This window comes from Columba livia, chromosome 16 (genome assembly GCF_036013475.1).
Source record: "Columba livia isolate bColLiv1 breed racing homer chromosome 16, bColLiv1.pat.W.v2, whole genome shotgun sequence".
Taxonomy (NCBI): domain Eukaryota; kingdom Metazoa; phylum Chordata; class Aves; order Columbiformes; family Columbidae; genus Columba; species Columba livia.
In genome coordinates, this window is record NC_088617.1 from 8,733,769 (window position 1) to 8,760,365 (window position 26,597).

Consider the following 26,597-nt stretch of genomic DNA (forward strand, 5'->3'; position numbering starts at 1 on the left):
GAACACAACATGCTAAACATTTTTGTTGCTACTGTATGCGATTTTTGCCAGAAATACTTAAAATTAGCATTTTTACCTGAAAATAACTACTCTTGTCAGAATTGTTGTCTGTGTTGAAACTTTATGAAGTTTTATAATTCCATTTATCTGTCTGAATCTGCTCCTTGAATCTGATGCCGTTGTTTGATGTTAGAAAGAAATCTTTTGCCAGTTGGAAGACATGAAGTGTTACAAGTTTAACTTTTCTAATGTTAAGCGTATTATCTCTTGCAAAAGAAGATTTGAAGAGCTAGTGGCATGAAAAAAGTAAGTTTGAAAATTGTGCTTTTCACAACTGAAGGCACTGATAGAAAGTTTTTAGTGGTACTTGGTATACAGTTACTTCGGTTGTATTATGAACTATAAAGCTGTGTGTGAAGGGAGGGCAAGCTCTAGCGAGAATATGTGGCACTCACGAGTTAAAAGGGCTTTTTCTGTGCACAGATAGTTTGTGATCAGAAGGCTCAGGGTGTCCCCATCCCTCTGCCTGGTCACACACATGGTTGTTTTATAGAGATAGTGGCTGGGGGATATTTAGGCTTTGAGTTTGTGTTGTTATAAGCTGTCAATGTATTTAATTTATTTTTTAAACTAATTAAGGTCTTGCCTAAATGCAAGAACTTGTAGTTTATTTACAGGCTTCTTGGAAGTTGTAAAACCTTTCTTATCTGGATAGCATTTCTGCTTTATCAGCCCTCTTGTGTACTTGTGCCGCATAAGAGACGGAAAATCGTAAATACAGTAAGCATCTTTTATAACGATACTATTATGTCCACACTGGAGATTGTACCACTAAATTATTGTGGCAAAATGGTCCCGTTTCCAGCTCAAATGTTGGGAGAAGTGTAAAAACTGTACACAAACAAGGCTGCAATTAGAGAGGTGTGAAGATTGTGTGATCACTCATATTTCAAATTAGATGAGGCTTTATTTTTCATTGAGACCACAGGCACGTGAATCGGTTATCCTAGAAACACACTGGTGCCTCAGGAATGAATCTTTGTTGTGGTTTGTTTTATTTTTTTTGTTTATTTTAAATTTTTCTTTTTACTTTTCAGGACAGTTTTACCTCAGCTTAGTCCAGAAGTTTTTACCCCAGTTGTATTCCATACTAATTTTCTTCCAGTAATGCCAGTTGTTTTCTAGTTGTTTGGGTGTTTCAAAAAACTGAGAGCCAAATTTTTACCGCAGAGACTCCTGTCTTGGAGTAATTTTCTTCATGTGTCTGTAGTGTAATATTTAATATTAAGTGAAATAATTGTCCTTGAGGCCTTATTTATGCTTTGAAGTTTTTGTTCGGTGTTTTTATTTATTTGCTTATTTTTAATATAGAATATTTTTGGAGAGGATAAAACCTTTGTTATCCTCTCTATCTAATGGTATGGATAATCAATTACCTAGAGAGAGGTGATAATAATAAGGAATTGATACGGTTGTGTCCTGTTTCTGCAGTGAGGTCTGTGTAGGTGCAGTTCAGCCCCTCAGCAGAGCTGTCCTAAGGCATTGTATAAATGTGGATATTCTTTGGCTCTCTAACTGTTGTCAGACTAGAAATAACACTTTAAAAAGATGAGTTTCTGTACTTGTATTACCAGAGATGAGAAAGTTACACTTTGAATATAAAAGGCTGATTATCAGCGAAGTGCATAAATAGGTTATAAATCCTTTTACCCAGGGACAGTACTTTTACTGCGTATTTGCACAGATTTTAGTGCAAACTTCGACTCAATTGTGGGGTTTGGAAAAAAGTATATTGATAAAAATTGAGTAACTTCTTGTTAGTGTAGAACTCTGTTTATAAATTAGAACTGTCAATTATGAGCACCGTCCATCTTCTAATTTTGATGCTTTTTTCCTTAAAATGCATTACTAAAGTATTTTTTCCAGTAATGCATTGTAACCAGTACCTGGACAACTAGTAACCTACAACTTGCATCAGTGTGTAGTATTACTCTGCATGGCCTGCACCACTGTTCTAGGGTTTGTATTGAATCATGTCAGTCTCCGTAGCAAAAATGGTCTAACTTACCATCCTAACTTGATTAATATGTGCTTCTGCGGGTAGGTGAACTGTTAAAAGCCATCACAATACACTTGTACAGCATAAAGCACAGTCTGGGTAGACTCTGTGCAGACAACCAGTATAGATTCAGCTGAAAAATGTGCACTCTAAATAGCAGAGTTTAAACAGAAACCGAGCAATGAGGTGTGGTGCTGTGCTCTGGTCTGTCTAAAATGGCTTGAGAGGGCAGCAAGGCTGCAGTGAGCTGTCTTTACACCTTGCTTTCAGCTTATTAATCGAATATTTCTGGAAGGGAGGGTGAGATTGAGTGTAATAACATGGGGAGCGTTCAGCTGAGTGGCAGTGGGGCGAGTGGGACCTGTTGTGCTCCCATGAGTCAGAAGCGCCGACTCCAAGGAGCAGCTGAGGAATTGCAGCACCTGTGGCAAAAGAGTCCGTGGAGTTGACCAGAAGAGTTTGCTGAGGGATCCGTGGAGGAGATCAGGCAAAGAAATCTACAGTGGGACAGCTGAGAGCAGCTAAACTGTGCAGAGTTTTATAGAAAAGCATGGGGAGCTGTTGGTTTTTGATGAACATACCTGCAGTCGTGTTTGCAGTAGTGTGAAGGGTGGATTGGAAGTGTTCGTGCCGTTAACTTCAACCTCTTATTTCCTTTCATTCTTCCTTTTTTTTCCAGTGTATTGTTTGGTTTTCTTCCCTTCCCTTCCCTCTCCTCCATGGGGGAGGGGGGGAGAAGACACTAATTATTTATAAGTGTTAGTCATGCCCAGTCATTAAGCTTAGTCATTATGCAGGACTGTGCATTTGAAGGTTAGTAAAAATCAAAACTAGATTTGATTTTTGTTTAAAAGCTTTCTGAATTCAGGCTTACAGGTGTGAAAATACCTTTATTTCCATGTTCAGACTCACTGAAAAAGCAGTGGTATTTAATAAACGTTCCTATCAGCCAAATGACATGTTCACATGGATAGTCTGTATTTGAACACTCAGGTATGGTGTTTGGCTTATTCTCAAACCAGAATAACTTCTGCTACAAAGGCTATATACCTAGAGTAGGGCATTCACAGTCAGGACAAGCTAGAGAAGCCCATTTTTATGGGTTTTCATGTACTTAGTTGGTTTAGGGCGTTCCTTTTTGAAGGAGGAAAATGTGGATTTAATGCATTACTCCCTGTTAAGTATTTGTGTACAGGCTGTGGTAAATGGAAAGTAGCTTGTCCATTCCTATTTCTTCAGATGCTTGAACAGCACTAATGTTTATATGACTTGGTATAAACAAACTGTTTGCCAGAAATGAAGACTAGTCGAGTTTTAAATTCTCCTATTTAGAATAACAGGTCAAAAGAATTAGTGATATTTTTTGTCTTTCTTTCTCAAAACCCAATCCAGTTTTGGTGTAACTGCATTGTTGTTTGATGTCAGGATATTGAAATTAATGGTGGAGCTAAATCTGAACCACTTGGAGATCAATAATTAAAGTAATTGGTTTAGCTCTTGATAGTGTTTTTCTTAGTTCTTTCTGCAGCAGACTCAAGACAGATTTGCGTGATGATTGGGTTGCAGTTTGACAGAGCACGCTGGTGTTCTGGCTTTGTATGCTTGACTAGAAAGGAATGTTAAGACACTTTCAAGGAATATGGCTTTCCAGAAAAGTCAAAATAGTTTCAAATCACGCTGTTGTTGAAGTGTTTGTCAATTGTTGCTATATAAAATGACATATTTCTCAGAACACTTCTTACACACCTTTTCAACTGAGCAGGTTAATTCTTTTCCATATGGGATCACTGTTAAATGCAGTGAATTTTGGCGCTCCAGCATGACTTTATTCCTTTAATTTATATTCTTAAAAGATTCATGAAGCTTGCAAATGATTCACTTTTTTCCTTTTTAGACAGCAGGTTTGTAGTTTGAAGCTGAATTCTTGCATAGTAAGAGTAAGCGAAAGCTTTTACTATGAAGTTGAGTTTCTCTTGTCTTTTGACTCTATGGAAAACTGCTTTTGTTTTTTCTTACTATAATGTGAACTTGTGCACTTGGTCTGTACAAAATACATTTTTTTGTGCAGTGCAGTCAGGATTTTTGATGATTTTTGAGAATATATCTTTCATCTATCTTGGCAGTAATTGTAAATCAGCTGTTCAAGAATTAGTATGTCGCAGACCGTCACCATCGGTTGTGATCTATGATCTGTATGTGCAGGTTGAGCATGTGGGGAGGGTGTTGATAGGGAAATGAAATGGAGCGTTGGGATAAAATTTGGGTAAAATTTGACTTTATTCCAGCGTGACATGAGTTGCAAAGTGAAAGGACTGATGTGCTTTTGTCGCTTAATACTCTGTGCCATGCCAATCTCCGCTGTGCTTCATGTTCAACGCCTTTCAGGAGACATTCCAAGTGTTTTGTATCAGAGATGCTCAAGCAACACCTGACAGTTGTGTTTTTTCATGCCAAGTTGTAGCTCACCTTGAGCACAGCAGGTGCTGAACATTGAACAGGCACCTGTAAGATGCGTTGAGCATCTTTTGTTCATGAAACTCGAGAGCCTGGATCACTAACGGTATCAAAGACTTTGGCAAGAAAGTTTAAGTAAAAGTTGTTTCTGCATCTTCTGTGCAGCACAGATCATCTGATGTTCTAAGCACCTAAACTAAGTGCATCTAATGTGGTTGTGCTCATATATCATCAGGGATGAAGTAATGTGTCTTCAATAACACCTGCTTCACAGCTGTGTTGTCATTTTCAAGTTCTGGGCTGTTCATTTTCGTTTGTCATCACAGTTTCTCGTGAGTTTGTATATAGATTGTCCTTCATGAGCTGCTACTCATCTGCTGGTTTATTACAGGTGCTCTTCTTTGACATATATACATAATTCTAGATCTGCTAAAAGTTTTGTTTTAAGGAAGATTACCCAGACTTTCATGGAGCTGCACTGGACTAGCAGACCTGGAGATGTTCTTCCTTCTTTTCCTGGCCTTTCATTCCAATAGAGTGAGAACTTTGCCAGATGGGTCAGTTGTCATAAGAGGAGAAAAGGTGGATTGTTGGACAGCATTGATGTTGATACCAGGTTATAATTTCCTTTTCTGCAATAAGGGACCATATCAGGTTTTTCTGCTGTGTTTATCAACTTGCATAACCTCAGAGACACTTGATTTCCTTATTGTTGCAACAGAATCTCCTCTGACAATGCAGAAGGGATGCTATTATAAAGCTTTATTCCACTAATATGGCACAGCCTGCTTAGGATTAATGTCAGATTTTTTTTCCATGTCAAGTGTTTGCAGCGTCTGCCACAAATGAGTGTGTGCTGGAGAGTTTAAGGCACAAACTGCCTTGACGTTCAGGTAACCTCTGAGTGAGCTTTCCCAGCAAATCCAGTTAGAATTTGAAGATTTGTCAGATGTCGCTGGACTGTATGATCAATAACCCTCTTTTCTGGAGGTGTTTGTAAGGACTTTCATTTCTTATACCAGAAGCATTATTTTTTTCAGGCTCGAGCATCCTTTCTGAACACCAGCATGTGTGGGTGTTGAAGATGGTTCTTTGCTGCATGACAGTTCTTCCTGACCATGTTTTTTTCCTCTGGAAATAAACTTCAGTTACCCTTTTACTTTAAGAAGAAAATTTCCTCAGGAGACTGGAAAAGGGTATTCTCCATGCAATTTCAAGAGCATACATCCATTAATTCTTATGTTATGTCTCATTATTATATATACTAAAAAAATACTAAAAGCATGGGAAGTCTTAGTTCCTTAGTAATGGTTCTGAATTGGTGTGGATTGGACCATGAGCTACATTGTGGGGAACGAGCAAAATCTGTGTGCTTGAACCTGTCCTTGTGTTCAGTGTCTGCATCAGGAGAGCTGATGTCACTCGGGATCTGATTGGAGACTTTCTGGGGTTTATATTTCACAGGTAGGCAAGAGTTCCATTCTTGCACGCTGGTGTGCCCAGGAACAAGCGTGAACACACCTGTTTGTGGTCCTGGTGTTGGGTGCTTGCTGACTGTAGATGGAGTTTTTCAATTTATCACCTACTGTATGAATCGAGTCCCCGAGGAAGGGAAATGTTCCAGCTCCTATAACTATTATTAATCGAGGTTTACCAGCAAAAACCAGTAGCAAAACAGAAAACTGTTTTGGTTTGTTTTTTTTTTTTATGCAGAGGATCTCTAGCAAGAAAGCTCTGTGTCTCAGGAGTTACACAGCTAATCAGTGGTCTGAAAAGGCTACAAAATACTTCCTTTATTATTCTGATATTTTTTTCTTTAGTCTTTGCTAAGCCAAGCCGTGTTTGAAAGAAAGAAGGAAGAGGAAAGCATTAGAAAAAAGCTTGGTTTGTGTTTTTCTGACATGTCATATGGCCAGAACTCTTCACTTTTATTCCAGTGCGTGATTTTTACAAGTTTTATTAATTAAAAGAAAACAAACAAAAAAACCAACAACAAACGAAACTCAAGCACAACACTTTGTAGATGGCAATGCCTTTAGCAGGTGGAAATACAAACAACAAGGGGCAAAGAGGACACAATGTAGAATCGCAAAGCTACATCATATAATAATGAACTTTTCCATCCAAACACTCTTGCAAACAGGAGAGATCTGGGAAGGTCTCACCAGAATGTGAGATTGACCATCGCGGTAGCCAGGAGCACAAGTCCTCTGGGCATAAGGAACGATCCAGCTCAATTTTGTTAATCCTTCATTTGGAGCTGTGATGTATTGTTCAATTCAAAATAAAATATGAGCTGCTTTCAGGGTTCTCTTAAGCCTCTAACTTCTAACAAAAATGGTAATTAATTTTAATTTCAATTAGTTTTTTAATGAGAGACTTGGAAAGAATGCTTGAACGTTTGCATTTTTAATAGTGAATATGATTTTAGAGTACATGTGATCAGACTTTCTAGGAAAAAGAAGGCAGAGAGATATTTAAAATGAGCAAGTTTTATTGTCACCTTTTTCTAATTGAACATTTCCCATCATCTTTAGCTATTTGGTGTCAAATAGCAGCTCATCCATTTGTGGTACAAAAACGTTGATGGTAAACTTGAAACAGAAAGATACTTTTTCATCCTTATTTTAAATATGTTGATGAGTTTAATTAGAGAAGTGAGTTACCTTGGTATAATTTTAGCTGTCTTCTGGTACCTGGTAGTCATTTCTGATCTGGTTCCTACAGCTCTTGCACCTTTATGCATTGGAGTTTGAGGTTATGATACTTGTCTGTAATTAAATATTTAAAATACCAGTTTTGGAACCTAAGAGAAAGAAATGTTTTATTAAGAAATGTTTTATTTTTTCTACACATATGACTATCAGCCCCTCCTTTTTTTTTCCTGTTGCAACAAATGAATCAACTGAGAGATGGTTAATGTGCAGATGGAGAGAAGGGGCTGCTATAGCCCTACATTGAGTTTGTTTAGAAGCAGGAAATAAATGAGACTTTCTTTTTAATTCTTAATCAAGTTAGCTCCAATGAGCTTTCTGAGCTTCACTGCAAATCCACTTAATGCCATCTTGGGTATAGTTTTGGGTTAGTGAGTTTCTTTTTTAGCTCATTGGCTTGGAGAAGAGTATAGTTGGGCTGGGTCCTTTTTAAAGGATTCTCAACGAGGCTGGAGAGGTGTTAATTGTTCAAGCAAAAATAACTTACCCACACACTGTATTACTGGTGAATTTCTGCACAGAAATGTCAATAACAAAGTTCATCATGATCTGAATTTTTACACCTTTTCTGAAGTTGCCCATACACTAACAAAATGTAATTCTGAGCAGGTAAAATATCTTATATCATCATACCGTGATTAAAGTTTATACAAGGCTAGTCTGATGTTTGTGATTTTTGTGTTTGTATATAGCTTATCAATGGTAGACTGTAACTTAAAGACATGTTATAAACTGTATAAATTGGAATCAAATTGTATCAAAGAAGAGCAGGACTGTAAAAGAACTGTTAAAATGGGGACAGATGCGAATGTAGCTTTGTATGAATTACTTTTTTATTACGACTTCAATACCTGAAGGAAGGTTCAGACTTCCCGTAGTTGGAAATCTAGCAGGATAGTGCTTAGAGTCAGGGTTTGAATCACAAATGATTGTTTTGTCTGTTGGCTGCCAAAAATTGAACTTTCTTGATATGTTTTCTAAAGCTCACATTAATATGCTTTTCAACTGTCTGTTCCAGCAGTTGTGCTGTGTTAATGTGTAGGCATGTTCTAATTTTACATGTAGCTCGGGGAGAATATTCCATTGTTCAGCCATCGTACTTGCTCTTCAGGGGTAGTCAGCCTTCATTTTTGTGGTTTTCTCCCTTCTTTTCTCTCTGATTCATGTTTTGGGGAGCAAAGCGCTGAGCTGACAGTGCCAGTGTCCCAAGGGGAGGTTGGGCTGTTGCCTGGTGTGTGGATGGAGCTGGGGACTGAACAGGCAGCAGAGCCCTGTGTGCTGCTGCCTGATGCTAGAAAGAATGGTGAATTATAAGAAAAAGAAGGAACTTATGGGATGTCAGCATAATTCTGTGATATTTAAGAACCTCCGAAAGCACAGGAGTGTGTAGTTGCATTGCGCCTTTTCGATTTTTAGAAACTACATGGTAATTAGCAAGCCTTAATATTTGATGTGGGGTTGAAAATAGCTCTTCTAATCAGACTGCCCCTGTACTGGTGGTTTCAGTTATAATAATATTGAAGATTTCCACTGGTTCAGTGTTTGTCTTCTTCCGCTGATTATTATGAGGAGTGACAAAAATGGGCAACGTGAGTTCATTTTCCAAGATTTTATGTTTGCAGGTTGGAAGAGGTTGCCAGGTTCTGTTTGTGCAGAAGTGAGCTTGGTGTAGTCACAGGTCACTCTCTACTCTTTAAAATACTGAATTTCTCTGTTCTTTATCAGTAGCCCTTTTCCCATAGTGTGAGGCTGATGGTGAGGAAGTTGTGATGGTTCTAATGAGCAGCTGATGGGATCAAGCTCTGTCTTCACTGTTGAGGTTTTTACAGTTCTTGTAAGCTATGGTGGCGTCTGGCTTGGCTGTTGTAGTGAAAATGCTTCTCCCTATGTAAGTTACAGGAGAAAAGACCTTACTTTTTGGCATGGCTTGGGAAATGTTTATTTTGGACCTGACAGCTAAACTTAGAGTATTTATTTCTGCAGTCTGCAAGATTATAAATAAGCTTCCCCCCCTCCTTTCCTACAGAAAAACAGCTTGAAAATATTTGTTTCTGGATATAACTCTTGTCCATAGTACCTTCTGGTCCCACCTTAACACTTCTAAGTAAGTCGCAATGGAAAGTTACCTTCTTGATGACAATTAGTTTAACATCTCTGTGTGACTCCGCTTCATTATCAGAGAGCTAATGTGGAGAACGTAAGAAAAAAAAATTGGGGGTGAATCAGCTAATAGAATCTCTTTTCTTTTGAACTCATTTTAATAGAAATCAGTATATGTGTTTTTGCAGTTTAACACTAATTTTCAAACAGCCCAAGAAAACTATTTAAGGTGTTGTCTTGTGCATGTTTCAGCACTTCATCTGAACAGAAAAGCAAATAAAAGCTCGATGCTTTTGCAGGAGTCGTGCTCTGAGATGGCACAGACCGGATTGCCAGGTGGTGTTGAGCGTACATGGGCTGACCAGCACTTCAGAAAAACTTTCTCATTTTGGTAGCGCCTTTTGATTTTCATGGTGAAGTTTCCTCCTGCGGTTTGTTGCTCAGAAAGACTCATTTTGAGGCCCCAGTTGGTTTCTTAGGTGGCTTTTTCAGAGCAGATGAGGTCCTCTGAGGCTCTTGTGGACTGACTTGGGCTGAATGAATGAGCTCATGAAAAACACTTTGTGTTGTCCAGATCCTGATTGTGCTTTTGAGAAGGAGAGACTGTAATCTGAAAATTGCACATTAAAATCTGATTCCCGGTGGGGTTAAGTGTATGGACGTGAGTGAGTGAGCAGGAACTGACTGCCTTGTTTCTCTCTCCGTTTTATTTTTCTTTTGGGGTGTAACAGTGCAGTCTGCTGCCGATGCACATGAGAAAGATTATGATTTTATAGCTGCTTTCATTACTAAATTTGTTATGGGAAATTAATTTAGAACTTAGATAATTGTGTTCCTGTTGATGGTGAAGACTATGTTTGATTCCCCGCCCTCTTAAAGAAAAGCTAACAGGAATCTTGCCTAATAACAAGATTTTCTTTTATTTGGAGTGTTTCATAAAGTAAATGTCTTAGTAAAGAGCAGGTAGGATTTTTACACAACTGCTCATTTTAACCTCTGGTTACGTGGAATATTTTGGTTGGAGCGAATACGACTCCTCGTGTGTTCTGATGCTCCACACGGAGCATTTTGATAGAGTATTTCTGTAATTAAGCTATTCTATACAAAATGTGAGGATGCAGCTGGGTGTTTTGCTTTTATTCTAAACCACTTTTGTTGGCTGTGTAGTCGCTCACCAGTACATTAATTCCATATGTATGCAACTTGGATTAAAAAAACAACAACAAAACAACTTGAAAGACGCTGTTCTTTAATATTTGCGAAGGGCGCGTGGCGTTGACCAGTTTGTTTGTTGCAGGCATGGTCCTGGTGCGCAGTGAGAACGGGCAGCTGCTGGTGATCCCCCAGCAGGCGCTGGCGCAGATGCAGGCGCAGGCACATGCCCAGTCCCAGCCGCAAAACACTCTGACTCCTCGTCCTGCTACACCCACCAGTGCCCCTCCGGTGCAGATATCCACAGTGCAGGTTGGTTCGGTCATTTATAGTGTTAAAACCCCTAAGATTTGGTTTGTTTTGGTTTTTTTTTCCTGTGAAGAATACACCCAAAAGTAAGATATGATGTTAGTGATCTGAAGAAACCAGTGATCAAACTGGTGCTGTACTGACTTTTCCACATGGCATAGGCATTGTGTTTTGTGCCTACTTTGGTTTGTCTGTTACTCTTAAATATTTTTACCTAGCTGAATGGCATTAAGTTTAAAACTGATACAAAGAAGACCATTCAAGACCATATATGGTTAATGTGCAGAACTCTTTTCCCTAAAGAATCATTATTCTTTATAAGACTAAAGAAAAAAGTGGGTATGGATATATGTACGCTGAGATCATCACAGTTGCATTAAGTTCAAGACTAAAAATCCTTCTCACAGTTTTAGAGTGGTCCAGATGTGTTCTTTTGTATCTGTAACAATGGCAACTATCCAGAAACAAAATACTGGATAAAGGAGATTGTATTTAAATATAGGAACTAATGCGTGTTTTGTTTTTGGTTTTTTTTCCTCTCCTCCTCCCCAGGCTCCAGGAACACCCATTATTGCACGACAGGTGACACCAACTACTATTATCAAGCAAGTGTCTCAGGCTCAAACAACAGTGCAACCCACAACAACGCTACAGCGTCCTCCTGTTGTGCAAGTGAGTTTGTGGGAAATTAATGCGTGCGTGAGATACGTCAGTGAAGATTAGCTGAAAACCTGCTCAAGACTACCAGAAATACAGGAAATATAATTGTTATATGGATGGGTGAAATATCTTCTGGATTATCCTTTCAAAAACATTTGCAGATTTCAATTTACTTTATATTATGGATGTATATTGTGTGTATATGAATATATATTAAAGCTATCCTTGTATTAGTTTGTATAATCATAGAACTGGCTAAAATAAGATGCTTAAGGCAGAAAGCACCAAGATAAGTTGACACCGGTTCCCTTTGGGTTTGGAGCCATGGTGTTATTCCTGTGATGGATCTGCATTCCTCCCAATTTTGCAGCAAAATTCACAGTCACAAAAGAGGCTACACAGGTGCCCTTTTCTTCCACAAGCCTTCTCCCTTTTACACAAGTCTCTGCTTTGGTCTGTGGAGTTGGGGAGATTCTGATAACTCAGGGATACACAGTGGCATCTTAGTATGTGGGCTCCTTTCTAACAGCCTGGTCTGGATTAATGATTCTCATAGTGGTTTTTTGAGTGGTGGTGGTTTGAGTTTAAAACACAGAGCAAAAGTGTGAAATTCTCCACATGACTTCCAGGCAACAGTGATACAATATGATTGCTGTTGCCTAATCTATTTCATTGTGCTTTCTTCAGCCTTTGAGTAGACAGGATTAGAGAGTTTTAATTTAAAACATGCAGGTTTTGCTGTGCATCCAGTTAACCTTTTTCCCCTCGGAGAGCCTTTGCCTATGCCAGGGATCTTTCCAGATCTAAGAGTTAATTTGCCTAAGTGAGTCTCCTTAATTTGCACCACTGTTACACCAGACAAAAGGAAATTATTCCATCTGCATATTTTTTCTGTAATGAACATACCATGGACTTCATTTATCCTGTTCTCAAAAATTGAGACAAATTAAATCCTTGTCTCCTTTTCTGTCTCCCAGAATACTAATGCAAGTTAGCTTGGGCAACACCGGAGCCTCTTTTCTTGTGCGACTTTATATAAAGAGCAAGTTTACAAATGATTTGTTAAAATTCTATCTAGCCTTAGCTTGGTAACAATTACGGTCCCTCTAGTTGGCTTCACATTAGGAATTAGAATGTGTTGAAAGTCCATGAATTAACTGGGTATGTGAAAAGTTCTTGTTTACAATATTGGTTCTTTAAAGGTGATATTCATACTTTGATTTACCAACTTGTCTACAAAACTGAAAAGCCATGTTTCGTCCCATTGTTCATCAAAAGGACCTGGATAAGACCTGAGCTTTTGTGTCTGTTGTGCCTTTTAGAAATTCCTCCCTTTGCAAAGTGGCATTTAGGGGAACAGGCAAAAAAGGCTATTGCATTCACAGGAATTTAGTACTTGTTTTAGTTGTGTTTTGAAACCACCGTGTATGAGGGTATGTTTATGGTATTATTTTCCCACCAAAAATCGTGCAGTTCTTAATCAACTTTGAGGATTTCAGTTCTGAATGTGCAGTGTTTTGTGCCATCTGGTGGCTCCTTCTTTCCACTGCAACAGCTGAGTAACTGCTTTTTATGTTACAGTAGCTGTGAAAGGTGCTGTCCCGTAGCTCAGTTTGTTTGATGGTTCAGGAAAACGGGCTTTGGTACATTCCGAGTAAAATAACTTTTTGTTCATGTTCTCTGCAGCCTCAGATTGTTCTGGGTGGTACTGCACAAACTACTACATTGGGGACAGCAACAGCCGTACAAACTGGAACTCCTCAGAGGACAGTGCAAGGAACAACGGCGACCTCCACCGCTGCCACAGTAAGATACTGAGCGCATTTAAAATCTGGTTTTGTTCATTCACATATACATGTGTGCGTGTACATATATATCTGTGGACTGTGCCATGCACAGGGATGGAGGAACTTTCCTCTTTGTTGTCCTGCTAAAATGCATATTTGCCCATGCACAATGTGCTGTTCTTAAACTGCCTGGTGTTTCCTAACTTCATTAAACATTTATTCAATTTTGGCAACAAAAATGTACAATGCACATGTAAATATGAGGCAAAATAATAATTTCAGTCTGAATATGTCTTAAGTGGTGAAGGACATGAATCTATAAATAATATTCTGCGGTGGTGAACGAAAGAAAGACTTTATTTCTCAGAGTATGTGATCAGATAATGTGTTAAAAAGGATTTATCTTCCCTTCTCTGACTGTTTCCCTTCTACCTATCCTCCTCTCATAACAGGAAACTATGGAAAATGTGAAGAAATGCAAAAACTTTCTGTCCACATTAATAAAACTGGCATCATCTGGAAAACAGTCTTCGGAGACTGCGGCAAACGTGAAAGAATTGGTACAGAACCTGCTGGTAAGACAAGTTCATTAGAAGCTGTAAGAAACAGTATCTGGGCAAATTTAGACTCAAAACTGAAGGGTCTTTTTGGAGAGGAGGGAGATTATAAAATTTGAGATAAATCAAATAGAAACTAAGCTTCTTCTGAATTAACTTTTATTTCTACACTTCTTAATTGATGAAGCAGTGAATAAAAAAGATGAGTTATGTACTTGAGGGAAGACACTACAGCTGAGTGTCAGGAAATCCCAAGTTTTTACAAAAAAAAAGAAGTAATATTATCTGAAGCTAATGTGAAAGCTTGACATACTTAATATTTATAGAATGAACACTAGTATTGCCTAGCCTAGTTGTTAGCAACCTTTACATTAAGGGAGAGCTGTGTGTTCCAGATGTTATCACGTGCTAGCCAGAGGTTGTTACAAGGCCAAAATGCAGTGTGTATCTTCGTATGAGGGATGCACGTTTAGTTTTGTGAGAGATATCTCTTGAGCATATGATGGGCACAGCTTTAGTCAAAGATATTGATAACTGAAAATAGTGATGGATGATAAAACCACTTATTTTCAATAAATGTTTAAGTCTTAAATTTTTTTTTGGTGTTGAGTATCTGTCAGTAAATTTCTACAAGTTTGCTCATTTGAAATTTCTGCTTTGAAGGATGGAAAAATTGAAGCAGAAGACTTTACCAGTAGGCTGTACAGAGAACTGAATTCTTCACCTCAACCTTACCTTGTGCCTTTCCTGAAGGTAATTCGTGTTCACTAGTCTGTATATATTTCTGTGATGGTGTATCAGCAGCAATGAACACAAGCACATCTTTTTTTCAGTATAGATGGAATTCTGAAATAGTGTAAATGGAAATTTTAAATGGTACCTGGTAAGACTTTGCTCCCTTAAAAATATTTCTGCCTCTTGGTTCCAAGAGTTTGTTAATATGATCCGTTGGCACAGTCAATAATGTATTTTCTACCATAGTGTCACATCATAGCTCTTTTGAGAATCTGTAAAGTTTTCTTTCTATGACTTGTGAGCAGTTTCTTTCCATAGCACCAAACCTGTGAATTGATATATTATTCTCTTTTTAGTCTTGGAAAGAAAACAAGGGATTGAATGATACAGAAAACTGTACCCTCTGGACAAACTCATACTCTTCTGCCTGTGCTCTGTACCTGTTTGTGTGGATAAACAGGCAATTTGTCACCTCTTGATAATAAATCCTGTTTGTCATAAATTTTATAGCTATTGGACCCATCTCAAAGTAGTGTTTATTCCTAAATATTTCTCATCTGAAAATCTGAGAAAATACAACATCGCTGTATGCTAAGAGTACAACTCTGCTTGACTAACGTATGATTAAGGGTTATAGTTGTAGGTGTGTGGTGACATTTCTGGGTTCTTAAATGCTTGTTCAACCTGAGCTGTTCATGAGGACAAAAAATTGTTACTGTAAGAAAACAACCGAGGTAAGAATTTGGTAAAATACTGTGGTCTCTGAGCTATTCTAAAATCTTCACTGGTGTTTCAGTATGGATTTTAAGCCATCAGATGTCATAGCTTGCTATATATGTAGGAAACAGAATCGAGGAAGGCAGCGTGGGCTTGGATTGTTAAATACACACAGGGGGTCCAGATGGGTTTGCATAGCCCAGGTACCCATCATATCCAAACTTGCACAACTAAAGGTACCATCACTCTGTCCAGCTTTAGACGTGAAGTAGCGTGGCATTTCTGGCTGTGCCACTGTTGCATTTCCTCAGGTGAGCACAGACTGATCCAATGGACTGAAACAAAGTGCATTGCTTTTTACAATTAACGTTTTACATGTGTGATCTAGAATTAAAATACTCACGCAGATTCTTTCCTCTTTCCAGAGGAGTTTACCCGCCTTGAGACAGTTAACACCAGACTCTGCAGCTTTCATTCAACAAAGTCAACAGCAGCAGCCGACGACGACGCAAGCGGCGATAGCGACGATCCCGTCTGCAGCCGTGCTCCTGAGCTCCTCGGTTCAGCGCACAGCGGGGAAGGCGACTGCAACCGTAACGAGTACCCTCCAACAACCTGTCATCAGCCTCACTCAGCCCACACAAGTTGGTGTTAGTAAACAGGGGCAGTCGACGCCGCTGGTACGTCAGCTGAAGTGCATCACCTGTTATTGCACAGGGTTTTCTTAAAAACACGGTGACTTTTCTGAAATTGGTGGTCTGGCTCAATCAGAGATCTTTGATCTCTTCAGAGAAACTAACTGCTAAAAAAAAAAAAAAGTATAATTTAAAATCCAGTCTTGGTTAAATTACAAATTATTACCAATTGTAGCATGAATTATTGGTGGATTTGTCTCAGTCGCTGCATATCCATGAGAGAGCAGGGTTCTGGAGGATGTTTCATTCTCTACTTCACAAGTCTAGCGAGAGATTTCCCCAAAAGCGGAGAAAGACTTTCTAAGGCCTGCAGATAAACCAAATAAGAACAGTATAGTGTGCAGCACCTTGTTTTGATTCTTCTCATAGCAAAGCACTCTCTGTTTAAGCTTTTTATAGGATATGTATTAATTATATACATTATTGAATCACTAGGGGTTTTTTTGCTACTTACTACTTCAACATGCTTCAACTTTCAGCATTTGTCTGACCTGCTCTGTCCAGAAATGTTCATATAAAATGAAAAGGAGAGATCTCTCTTGTCAATTCACAAATGTTTTTCACTTACCTTGAGATAAAAGCTAGTGATTATGTTGGTCTTACTGCCTTCACAACCTAGGTGTTACGGAAGGATGTTAGGACCCTAGAGAAGGAATAAAAACTGAACATTAACTAGTTAGTACTGGATTTACAATAGAACAATTTGGCCTTTAACTTAACTATATGAAACAGTAGCAAAAGACAATGTGCAGAGGTAGAGAAATGGAGCTAGCAAAATAGGCAGAGTTGGTAGATTGCTTTACAATCCAATAGTAAAAAATTACACAGTGGTAGCTTATGGTGGTTATAGATGAAAAGAGTATATGTATAACCAGCTGGATTATCTTTATCATATCTTTATCATCATGTCTCTATTATTTTTAGTTCTAGATCTTGTTCAGGCAGATCCAGTTTGCGTTTGTCTCTTTAATGTAGAAACCACATGTAGAAAGTTTTAACTGGATATAGGTGTTTGAGTTTTTTAATTAGAAATCGGTTAGTGATTTCTTTTTTGTATTTGAGAAAGTGGAATATTAGTTTTCCTGTAGGGTACAGTATATCTAAATAAATGTTTAAATACTTTAAGATGGGCTGATTCTGGATCAATGAACAGATGTGTTAAGATCACAACTCATGAGTTGATTGTTAGGGTTTTTTCTCCCACCTGATTCTTAGCCTTAGCTATTGCTCAGATTGTTTACAGTTCCTTTTTTCTTACTATTTGCAGGTTATCCAACAGTCTCAGAAAGCAGGGGCATTGATAAGGCCTCCCCAGGTGACGTTGACACAGACACCAATGGTAGCGTTGCGGCAACCACACAGTCGTATCATGCTCACTACTCCTCAAATTCAACTGAATCAACTTCAGACAGGTAAGGGGTCAAGATACTTGGTTTATGCCATATTTGACAGAATTAACTGAAGTCTGGTTTCTGAATGTCAGTTCTGAAGTGCCCCATAGCTGTCTGATGGCTGTCATAGGGCTGCTAATATCTCCATTGCATAGTGCCGTGCTGGCTGGGGATACATGTGTGTCAGGGCAGCATTTACAGTCAAAAACTGTTTGGGTGCTGGAACTGTGTGGGAGGATCCTGTTGTAGATGGGTGAAATGCTGTCAGAAAATATTAATAAAGGTTGAGTCTTTGCACCAGACACATTGCTGTTACTACCTGTGACAGGCTTGTAAATCTGAATTCTTGTGGAAATAGGACAGAGCACAAATGTTGTTTTTCTTCTTACAGTACCTGTGGTAAAACCAGCAGTATTACCTGGAAACAAAGCTATTGCCACCGTTTCAACACAAGTAGCTGCTGCTCAGAAGAATAAACTGAAAGAACCTGGGGGAGGCTCTTTTAGGTGAGGAACTGTACACTTGTTTGTGCTCGTGCTCCTGGGCAGCCTGTGCTCCCGTGGTGCTGGATCAGGCTGGGTCAATGTGCAAGAACTAGAGGTGGATTTTCTGTGGACAGATTTGAGCATTAATAAAAACTTTAACACATAGCCATGGACATAGTTGTGCCAGACTGGTTTTAGCATTTAGCTGGCACTGAAGGTAAATATCAGACCTCACAAACAATTCCTGCCTGGACAAGCAAACAGAATTCATTCTTTCACTCCTGCTCAGGTTATTTGGATGTACAGCCTGTCTTGCAGTGATAAGTGCAGTTTATTTATGTTTTGTGGTAGAGATGTGTCTGGTCTCTTGTGTTTCAAGGTGTTAAAATGTTGTGTAAGAAAGGATCTTGAGAAAACAGTTAGGAAGTACAAAACTGTCAAAATACTTTTTGTGCTTTTTGGTATCAAATTATGTCAGTTTTATCATGTAATAAGAGCAAATGAAAAAATGAAATGAAGTATTCGGGTTCACTATGGAATTCATTATATGCAGCTGGGGATTGTTGCATTGTTTGCAGATAAGAACTAAATGTTATAGTTATAATGAATTTTCCTTTCTTAAGGGATGATGACGACATTAATGATGTTGCATCAATGGCTGGAGTCAACCTGTCAGAAGAAAGTGCTCGGATATTGGCAACAAACTCGGAGCTAGTGGGCACATTAACCAGGTCCTGTAAAGATGAAACGTTCCTTTTCCCAGCACCTTTACAAAGAAGGATATTAGAAATAGGTATGTTGATTTTTCTTGAATAAACAAATTTCGTCAGTCTTGGCTTTAGCCAAAGGCATTTTCCATAGAAGTAGATTTGAATAGTTTAAAGTTGCTGGAGTTTTTAACTTCTGTATGTTCTGATGCTTGTGGGCAATCGTTGAGCTTATGAAATTAGAATAGTGTTAAGGGATAGCAAACCTGTGGAGTTGCCTTCTAAAATGATGGCAATTTAACATGAAAGTTACTAGACCTGTATAAACTGATAAGGTGTAACAAAAATGACATTTGTTTTTTAAAAAATAAACCCAGAAGCTCTTACTTATTGTATTTACTTGCTAGTTTAGAACAGACTGTAGAACAAAAAGCATTCCTCAAATGCTTGTTGTATTGTAGCATACAGCACTTCTTAAGAGATTTTAAATTTTGTTAAGCTGATGTAAATTTTTGGATGTTTACCATTTCCCATTTAATGCTTGTCTGAGAAATACCTGAAAGCCTTATTTTGGAAACAGTGTTTAATTTCCCGTGACTGAGATCAGCCATATATTTAGCTGCATTGTAAAATCATTTTTTACAGTTGACTTCTGTCCTGATCATAGGTAAAAAACATGGAATAACAGAAATCCATCCTGATGTAGTTAGCTACGTATCGCATGCTACGCAACAAAGACTACAAAACCTCGTGGAAAAATTATCAGAGACCGCTCAACAAAAGAACATTTCTTACAAGGTAACTGTATTTAATTGCACAAATAATGGCAAAATTGCACAAATACAGCAGGCTGTCGTGTTGGCAATAACATGTGACTTCGGGTCGTCTTTGTTCTGTGAAGTTAGGTTGTTTATTCTCTTCGACTGATTCATTTTACGTTAAGATATTAATGCACACAGATGACTAGAACTCCACATCTTGCATATACAACATGTTTTTAAAACAAATGCAGAGGACGCGTACCCTCCCCTTTATTTATGTTGAATGTTTAGAGTCTGAGTGATTGTACCTCAGGCAGACAAAAGCACTGCTTTGAATTCTCAAGAGACTTCTATCTGACAGATGTGTGTTCTTAATAGGCAAATGCCTAAACAGCGTTTAAAAAAACCACACAGCTCCATGGAATATGTTTGTGATGCTAAAGCTGTGATGATATTAGTTTAGAAGTCAAAATCTGATGATTCACGGAATAGAACAAAATGCTTTTAAGAATTCTAGCTAGTTTGACTGGTGTAAGTATACGCTTGCTATTTGTTTGAAAAGGACAAAGTGAACGTTTGAGCTTTAAATGTATATGTTCTTCTACAGTACAGTACAAGCTAATAGCTTTGTTTTTAAGAAACGTAATGGGAAACATATTTGTGTTTTCAGGATGATGAAAGATACGAACAAGCAAGTGATGTTCGGGCACAGCTCAAGTTCTTTGAACAACTTGATCAAATAGAAAAGCAGCGTAAAGATGAACAAGAAAGGGAAATTTTAATGCGTGCAGCAAAGGCAAGTGCTTGGATTTCACACACATTTACAAAGTGTCATTTTTGACGTCAAAACTGCAGAGTTTCTTTTAATTCTAAAGTGCTTGCAATGAAGGGGAAGACTAATCTTCAAAGGTGGAGCTTGATGAATATGTTGTTTAGCGAGAGCTCTGTTGTGCTTTTCATGGTAAAGCATGTGAGACGGCTGCTTTGCCAGGCTCATTGCGTGTTCCCAAATTAAAGTGGGTCTTGAAACTTAGTTTTTGCACTTCGCTTTGTGGAAAAGAAAGAGAATTTCATAGCTTGATGATACTCTTAAATTGAATAGAGAGGTTACAGGTATTTTGGAAATTAGAAGTAGAGTTCAGAAAGATTTTTATAAGTTGCAGAAATACACTAAATAGGAAGCAGTTGAGGTAAGCATTAGACTGTTGTTTTTACTCAGTGATACAAATACAGGATGAATAAGACAAACTAGGCAGGAGCACTCTAGAAGTAATTAATAAAACAGCCCAGGGTTTCTGTTGGGTCTGTTAATCCGGTATAAGTTGCCAATGTCCAAATCCAGTTTTTGTGGTGCAATGTTTGCACAGAAGTTATGAACCAACACCTTAATTTCAGTTGGTTCCTGTTAGATTTTCCCCTGTTGCCCTCTCCAGGAGCGGTGGGTGTTCTCTGCTTCCTGCAGAAGTTTAAGAAAAACTTTCATATGCTGTGTAAAACTTATCTTTAACTGCTTTTGTAACTGAATTTATTTCTTTATTTCTTTCCAACTCTTCCGTGTTCACCCTTTATCAACATAGTCTCGATCTCGACAAGAAGACCCAGAGCAGCTTAGGTTGAAACAGAAGGCGAAGGAGGTAAGTGTTCACCTTAGTATGAACTCTTATTTTGGAAATCGAAAGAAAAATAATGAACTGTATTTGTTCTGGCCAATGCAGATGCAGCAACAAGAGCTAGCGCAGATGAGACAGAGGGATGCCAACCTGACTGCATTAGCTGCCATCGGTCCCAGAAAGAAAAGGAAAGTAGATTCACCGGGATCTGGATCGGGGACAGAGGTACAGTGTCACTGTGATCTTTGCTTTTGCTGTGTCAGCCTCTGTGAAAACCTTTTTCATAACTTGCGGCAGCTTTCTGAGTGGCAGAAGTGTATTTTGGGTTCAAGATTTGCTTGCTCCGAGGCCAGGATCAATTTTTAGCATCTGTGTAGTAGCATAGGGAATAAAATTTGAGTTGTCATTCCTTGATAGATGGAACTGGAGGAATGACAAAAAAGCCATCACTGTTCTCTCAAGTCTTTTTTTCGGACTTCCAGAGTTTTGGGAAGAGATTGTGGTTGCAGCCAATCTAAGAGTGCAGAGTAATGCTGCTCAGGGGAGTGAGGTAGAACTGAATCACTACTAGATTGGACAGCAGGAGCTTCAGGTTATAGGAACTTGCCTAATTTCTTATTTCAGCTGTTGATTTGCCTTAGTTTCAGTATCTCTACAGCAGATCAGTTTGACCAATTCCATCTGATTATAAAATCTTAGAGTTGTTTAGGTTGGAAAAGGCCTTTAAAATCATCAAACACTGCCAGGTCCACCACTAATCCATGTCCCATGTGCAACGTGGGATTTCTCTAGTGTTATAGACAACCAAAGTCTTCTTGAAACTTGGCATTTACGGGGCTAAAAGCTCTCTTTGTAATTCAGGGATTCTTCCCTACAGAGTTTTGGATCTGATAGCAAGTGGCAGAATAGTAATAGTTTAATTATGCTTATGACTCCCTGAGCATTACAAATTTGTAGTGCTAAAGCATTTATACTGTAGAAAAGCCTCTTGTTTCAAAACAATTCACCTTATTTTATAGTGAATTGCTAGAAGCAACGATTTACATGTGCTTGATATAAAATGTTAGAGAACAATCTGAATACTAGTAAATGTTATTTTTATTTATTAAAAAAAATCAAGCCTCTTGAGCATCTTTAAAAGTAATTTACTAAAATACCTGTTAGTGATAAGACTTAAAATGAAAGTTAATAAATTGCTGTATTAAAGGTTTATAAATGTGGTTTGAAATTATAAAAATTGCAGAACGTGGCACTTTGTCAAAGATAGATGTCTATATAAATGAAGCTGTCTCTGAGGAATACGCTGAAGTAACTCATGCAGCGTTAACGCTGGCGTCGCTTACTTACGCAGGCTGTGCAACGTTAATAGTCTGTTAATGTCACTTAGGTTATGGAATGTATTTTACATCTACTGCAAACACTTGTTTGTATTTCATCTAAATCTGACTAATTTAGTTATCCTAGATTAATCACTTACTGGTTAACCAATTAACTGCAGGTTCCCCGGAAATCTAATCTTTTTGTCTGTTTAATTAAGAACCAGCTGCTTTTGATCTGATAGACTCACAGCTGCGCTTTTGCTGCCGTGTCACTTGACACTTTTAAATTGAGCTCCACTTGTCACCATTTGTGTGCAGTTTGTAGTTCAGGCATATTACAAGTGTGGAAAATAAGGTTTGGCATTACTTAGACACAGATCTGTAAACGTAAGCTTTTGATGTCTAGGAATGCTGAATTTTAATTACATGTAAAATCACTTCTAAGTAGTAATTGTAGTGGTTTATTTCAAAATTCAACGTAACAGGTTGCTGTCAGTTCTAGAGTTCTGTATCCACATGATTTTATTGAGAGTTACCGAAAGCTTCTTAACTTCTTCCATGCCTACAGGACTAGCATTGTTCCGTGTCTTTGAAGACACCTGAAATTTTACATTTGCATTTACCATAGGATAGTGTACATCATAAAATCAGGCTTGAGCTTCTACTAAAGAATATCTTAAAAAATATAATTTAAGAACCCTTCCAACGATTCTGTTGTTTCAGTAGTAGTCACATGTATGTATTTGACAAAGTTTAGTTTGCATCCAGTGCTCTTCTGCATCTTCTCATTTCCATTGAAGCTGATGAAAATGAGGCTCCTAAATTGTGCAAGTGCCTTAAAATATCCCTTTGAAAAACCCAACCTTTAAACCGTTTTAACTACAGGATTTCAGTGATTTGATGCCGGTTTAACGGGTGACTTCCTTGAGAAGCGAAAGTCTGACTTCACTGGTAGCCATGTGGTGAAGCAAACATACCCGCTCACAACCAACCCACACGTTCAGATTAGTTCCTTAATAATGTGCACTCAATAAATATTCAAATTTCTCAAGTAGAGAGGACCGTATTAGTGTGAACCTCAGCAGCCTTGCGCGCTACCCTAAATCTGGGTTTTTCTCAAGGCCGTGTGTTCTTATTTAGAACAGTCTTTTCAAATTCTCCAAACTCTCAGGCAGATAAATCTTTATTCCCTGGTGGAATGTGTTCAGACGATCTGCTGTCACTGGGTATTGAAGTTGTGTTAAAAAATAAAACATTATTCTAGTAAATGAAATTGGAGGGAAAAAAGAATCCATAGATAAGCCACAGAAATATAACCTGCTCCAAATCGCTCGGGACACCTTCGTTATTTACACAAATGTACCAAGACAACGTATCGACAACAGGCAACTGCCAAAAAGATTCCTGACTTTAAAATTGGAGTTGAAAGCTGGTTTTTGGTGCCTGCGTGCCATCTGCTGGCGACTGTGCCTTAGTGCTGCTGCTCAGGTCCCTGCAGCCCGCGGACCCCTCCTGCTGCCAAAAAACCGTGTTTCTGGTGCACATGCAGAGAATGTGATCAAATCACAGTCATTACTGGACAAGGCACCTTGTTACTGGGTGGTGTTTCTGCCTGTTCTGATGGCTGGTTATTTTAAAGCACTCCAGGGTTTTCTTGCTTATATAAAGGAAAGCATAATTGTCATAGAAGAGTAGCATTAATCATGTATATCATATCAGAACTGTGTTTTCTGCAAGTGAAGATGCATTGGGGTCAGCCCCAGGAGACCTGTGTTATAACTCACTTAACAGTCAGTGTGTGTCTAAGCAGCTGAAGGATGTGGGTATCTCTCAAGATATCAAATGTTTTGGGTTTTTTTCCTTTTTTTAAGTGACATATATAACAATATATGGCTTGTTTATCTCACCGGTTTGTGCAGACAGCTACCAGTGTGTGCCAGAGGGATAAGTGTTAGTGGATAATGGAGAAGAATTCAGAGATCATTAGAGGGTGTCTGACTCTGTCTATATAGCTACTTCTTAATCTAATCCAGAGCTTGGTGACATCTCTTGTCACCGAAAGGAGACCTCATGGCACTGGGCCGTGAAGATCAAGGGGGATCTATGACCTTATTCAAGACCTGATGATCCAGGGGGTGGGATTGCTCCCCAGTTTGTCAGGAGCTCCAGGGCTGCCCTGGGGATCTGTGTGATGTTGTGAAGAATCCTGTCTCTTGTTCTGGTTGCTGGGATCACCTGTTGTTAGCGTGATCCTCCAGGTAAGAGCAGGGTTTTGGGGTTTTTTGGTCTGCATTAAACATCACTGAAAACGTCTGATTGTTCGACTGTTTGTTTATAAATAAGAATTAAAAAGAAATCGCTGATCTGGTAGCATAGTTTGATGGCTTCCTGTACATAGTTGCTTGGTTCTTACCTCACGTGCTTTCTCTGGAAACTTTTGGAATAGCTAGGGATCCTGGCACGCTGTCATTGATCTGTTGTTCTCATCTGCAGGGATCTGGTTCGAGCGCAGCAGTCCCGGGCAGCTCTGGAGTCGGAACAACCAGACAGTTTACGCGACAAAGGATAACGCGGGTGAACCTCAGGGACCTCATATTTTGTTTAGAAAATGAGCGAGAGACAAGCCATTCATTATTGCTATATAAAGCATTCCTTAAGTAAAACGGAAAAGATCAAGGTATTTTTGACGGAGAGACGCCTGAGGACATTTTTTATATATTTGCAAATTACGCCTTTTTGTAACAAGCAAATGGGATATTGTTTAAAAAACAACCACCTCTTTACATGGAACAGTTTTATATTCCTGTTTATAAATAAACTCTTGGGTATAAGAGAAATACGTTTCTGTAACAGTGAGGATACTTACAAGGCCTGTGGATATCATAAAAGGACAATTAAATTTTAACTCATCTCTTGATTGAGTGGCCTTCTTGCCAAACAAGCCATATATAAAGACTGATGGAATCGTTTAGCAAATAACTAGCTACCCTTTGTCAGCCCTGTAGCAGTTTCAACATTAATTGTACATTTTAGTTCAGTTTTATTCAACTAAATCAATTATATAGGCGTATTGTCTACAGCAGATGACCTCATTTCATTTAGCTTTTTTTTTTAAACAGTCAGTTAGCAAAGCAAACTGATTTTTTAAGAATATTTATCTTTCCCCCAAATGTTCAAAATCTAGAGGGATATACAGTTAATTTTAAACATAACCTCAATTTTAATCACATTATTGCTTATTAGAGGCCCTGAAATCCCATAAAGGAGGGTTACTTCTGAATGTTTTAGCAGCATCTGTAAAAATGCATTTTATTTGCTATAGTTTGTAAAGCTGTAAAGTTAAAAAAGGAAAAAAAGGAAAAAAAGAGAAACCTTTTCAGCATAAATATATTTTACTTGCACTGTGTTTTTTAGCTAAAGTGAAAGCTTAGATTAAATAAAATCAAAGTTGAGAGGAATCATCAAAAGACTGTTTCTCAGTGTGAATCAAGTGTTGAAAAATGGTTGGTGTATTTTGTCAGTAATTGTACATAATTTTTGGCACATAACATAAAAATGGCTATGTAAACTATAATTATTTTGCTAAAAGACTGTATGCAAGCTGTGGGCCTACTTTAAAGATGTCCAGAGCAAAGTCCCTTCTTTGTACCTATTTTTTTATTACAAATATACTAATTGGTTCTTTATATTTTCAGAGGTTATTGTATTAAATTGTCTATTGATAGTACTTTTATGACTGTAAATACTTTGGCTTTCTTTGTGTGAACTCTCATGGTAGAATTTAACTCTCTTGCGTGTAAACTGAATGCTGATCAGTATTTTTATCAACACCTGACAACTGTTACACCCCTTTTATTTTGTCTTTTAGGAAATCCTGTCTTTCCATTTTTTTTTTCATGTAAATTTTGCACAGTTACTTGTTCATATGTAAATATTTTACTTTCAAAAATGAAGTTTTTAATTGCTATTGTTTTATATAGGATTGAAAGAAAATTAACTCCTTTATTAAAAACAAATTTATCTGTATTTGCTAATGTATTTTTCTCTCTAAATCTTTTCTCTTCTTGGATTTATTTTTCTTGGTACAGTAAAAGATTCGTCTACCCAAGGGGATGCTGTTTCCTAAATATGCACTTTGGGTTTTTTATATTGTGTTGTCAGTGCTTTGGAAGTATTTAATGTTACGAATCTTGAAATCTCATTGTTGTCTTAGGGGTCTTGGACAAAAATCAATAGATGGTGGGGTTTGGTTTATTTGTTTTTTAAGCAGGGAAAGTTTCTCAAGAGATCTGTAAAGTATTTTAGTTTTGTCTAGTGAGGGTTTAATAAAACACCCTCCTTGAGGGCAGCCCCATCGCTCAAATGCCATTAACTGCAGTGATTTT

The 26,597-nt window shown here is 38.2% G+C and overlaps 1 protein-coding gene across 2 annotated transcripts in view; it reads left to right on the forward strand.

Annotated features, from left to right (window-relative positions):
• Positions 1-26,161, forward strand: part of TAF4 (TATA-box binding protein associated factor 4) — a 35,606-nt gene extending 9,445 nt beyond the window's left edge. The window contains exons 3-16 of one of the 2 annotated variants that reach the window (XM_005499602.4): positions 10,625-10,791; positions 11,341-11,460; positions 13,135-13,254; positions 13,688-13,810; positions 14,456-14,545; positions 15,670-15,924; positions 17,207-17,351; positions 17,722-17,836; positions 18,439-18,608; positions 19,190-19,320; positions 19,954-20,079; positions 20,861-20,917; positions 20,999-21,118; positions 24,706-26,161. In XM_005499602.4, coding sequence (XP_005499659.2) covers positions 10,625-10,791; positions 11,341-11,460; positions 13,135-13,254; positions 13,688-13,810; positions 14,456-14,545; positions 15,670-15,924; positions 17,207-17,351; positions 17,722-17,836; positions 18,439-18,608; positions 19,190-19,320; positions 19,954-20,079; positions 20,861-20,917; positions 20,999-21,118; positions 24,706-24,873 — 1,907 coding nt within the window. In that variant the 3' untranslated portion in view covers positions 24,874-26,161. Of the gene's footprint in view, positions 1-10,624; positions 10,792-11,340; positions 11,461-13,134; positions 13,255-13,687; positions 13,811-14,455; positions 14,546-15,669; positions 15,925-17,206; positions 17,352-17,721; positions 17,837-18,438; positions 18,612-19,189; positions 19,321-19,953; positions 20,080-20,860; positions 20,918-20,998; positions 21,119-24,705 lie in introns of those variants that run through there. The other variant, XR_010466612.1, reaches the window with a different exon arrangement.
• Positions 26,162-26,597: the final 436 nt, after the last annotated feature.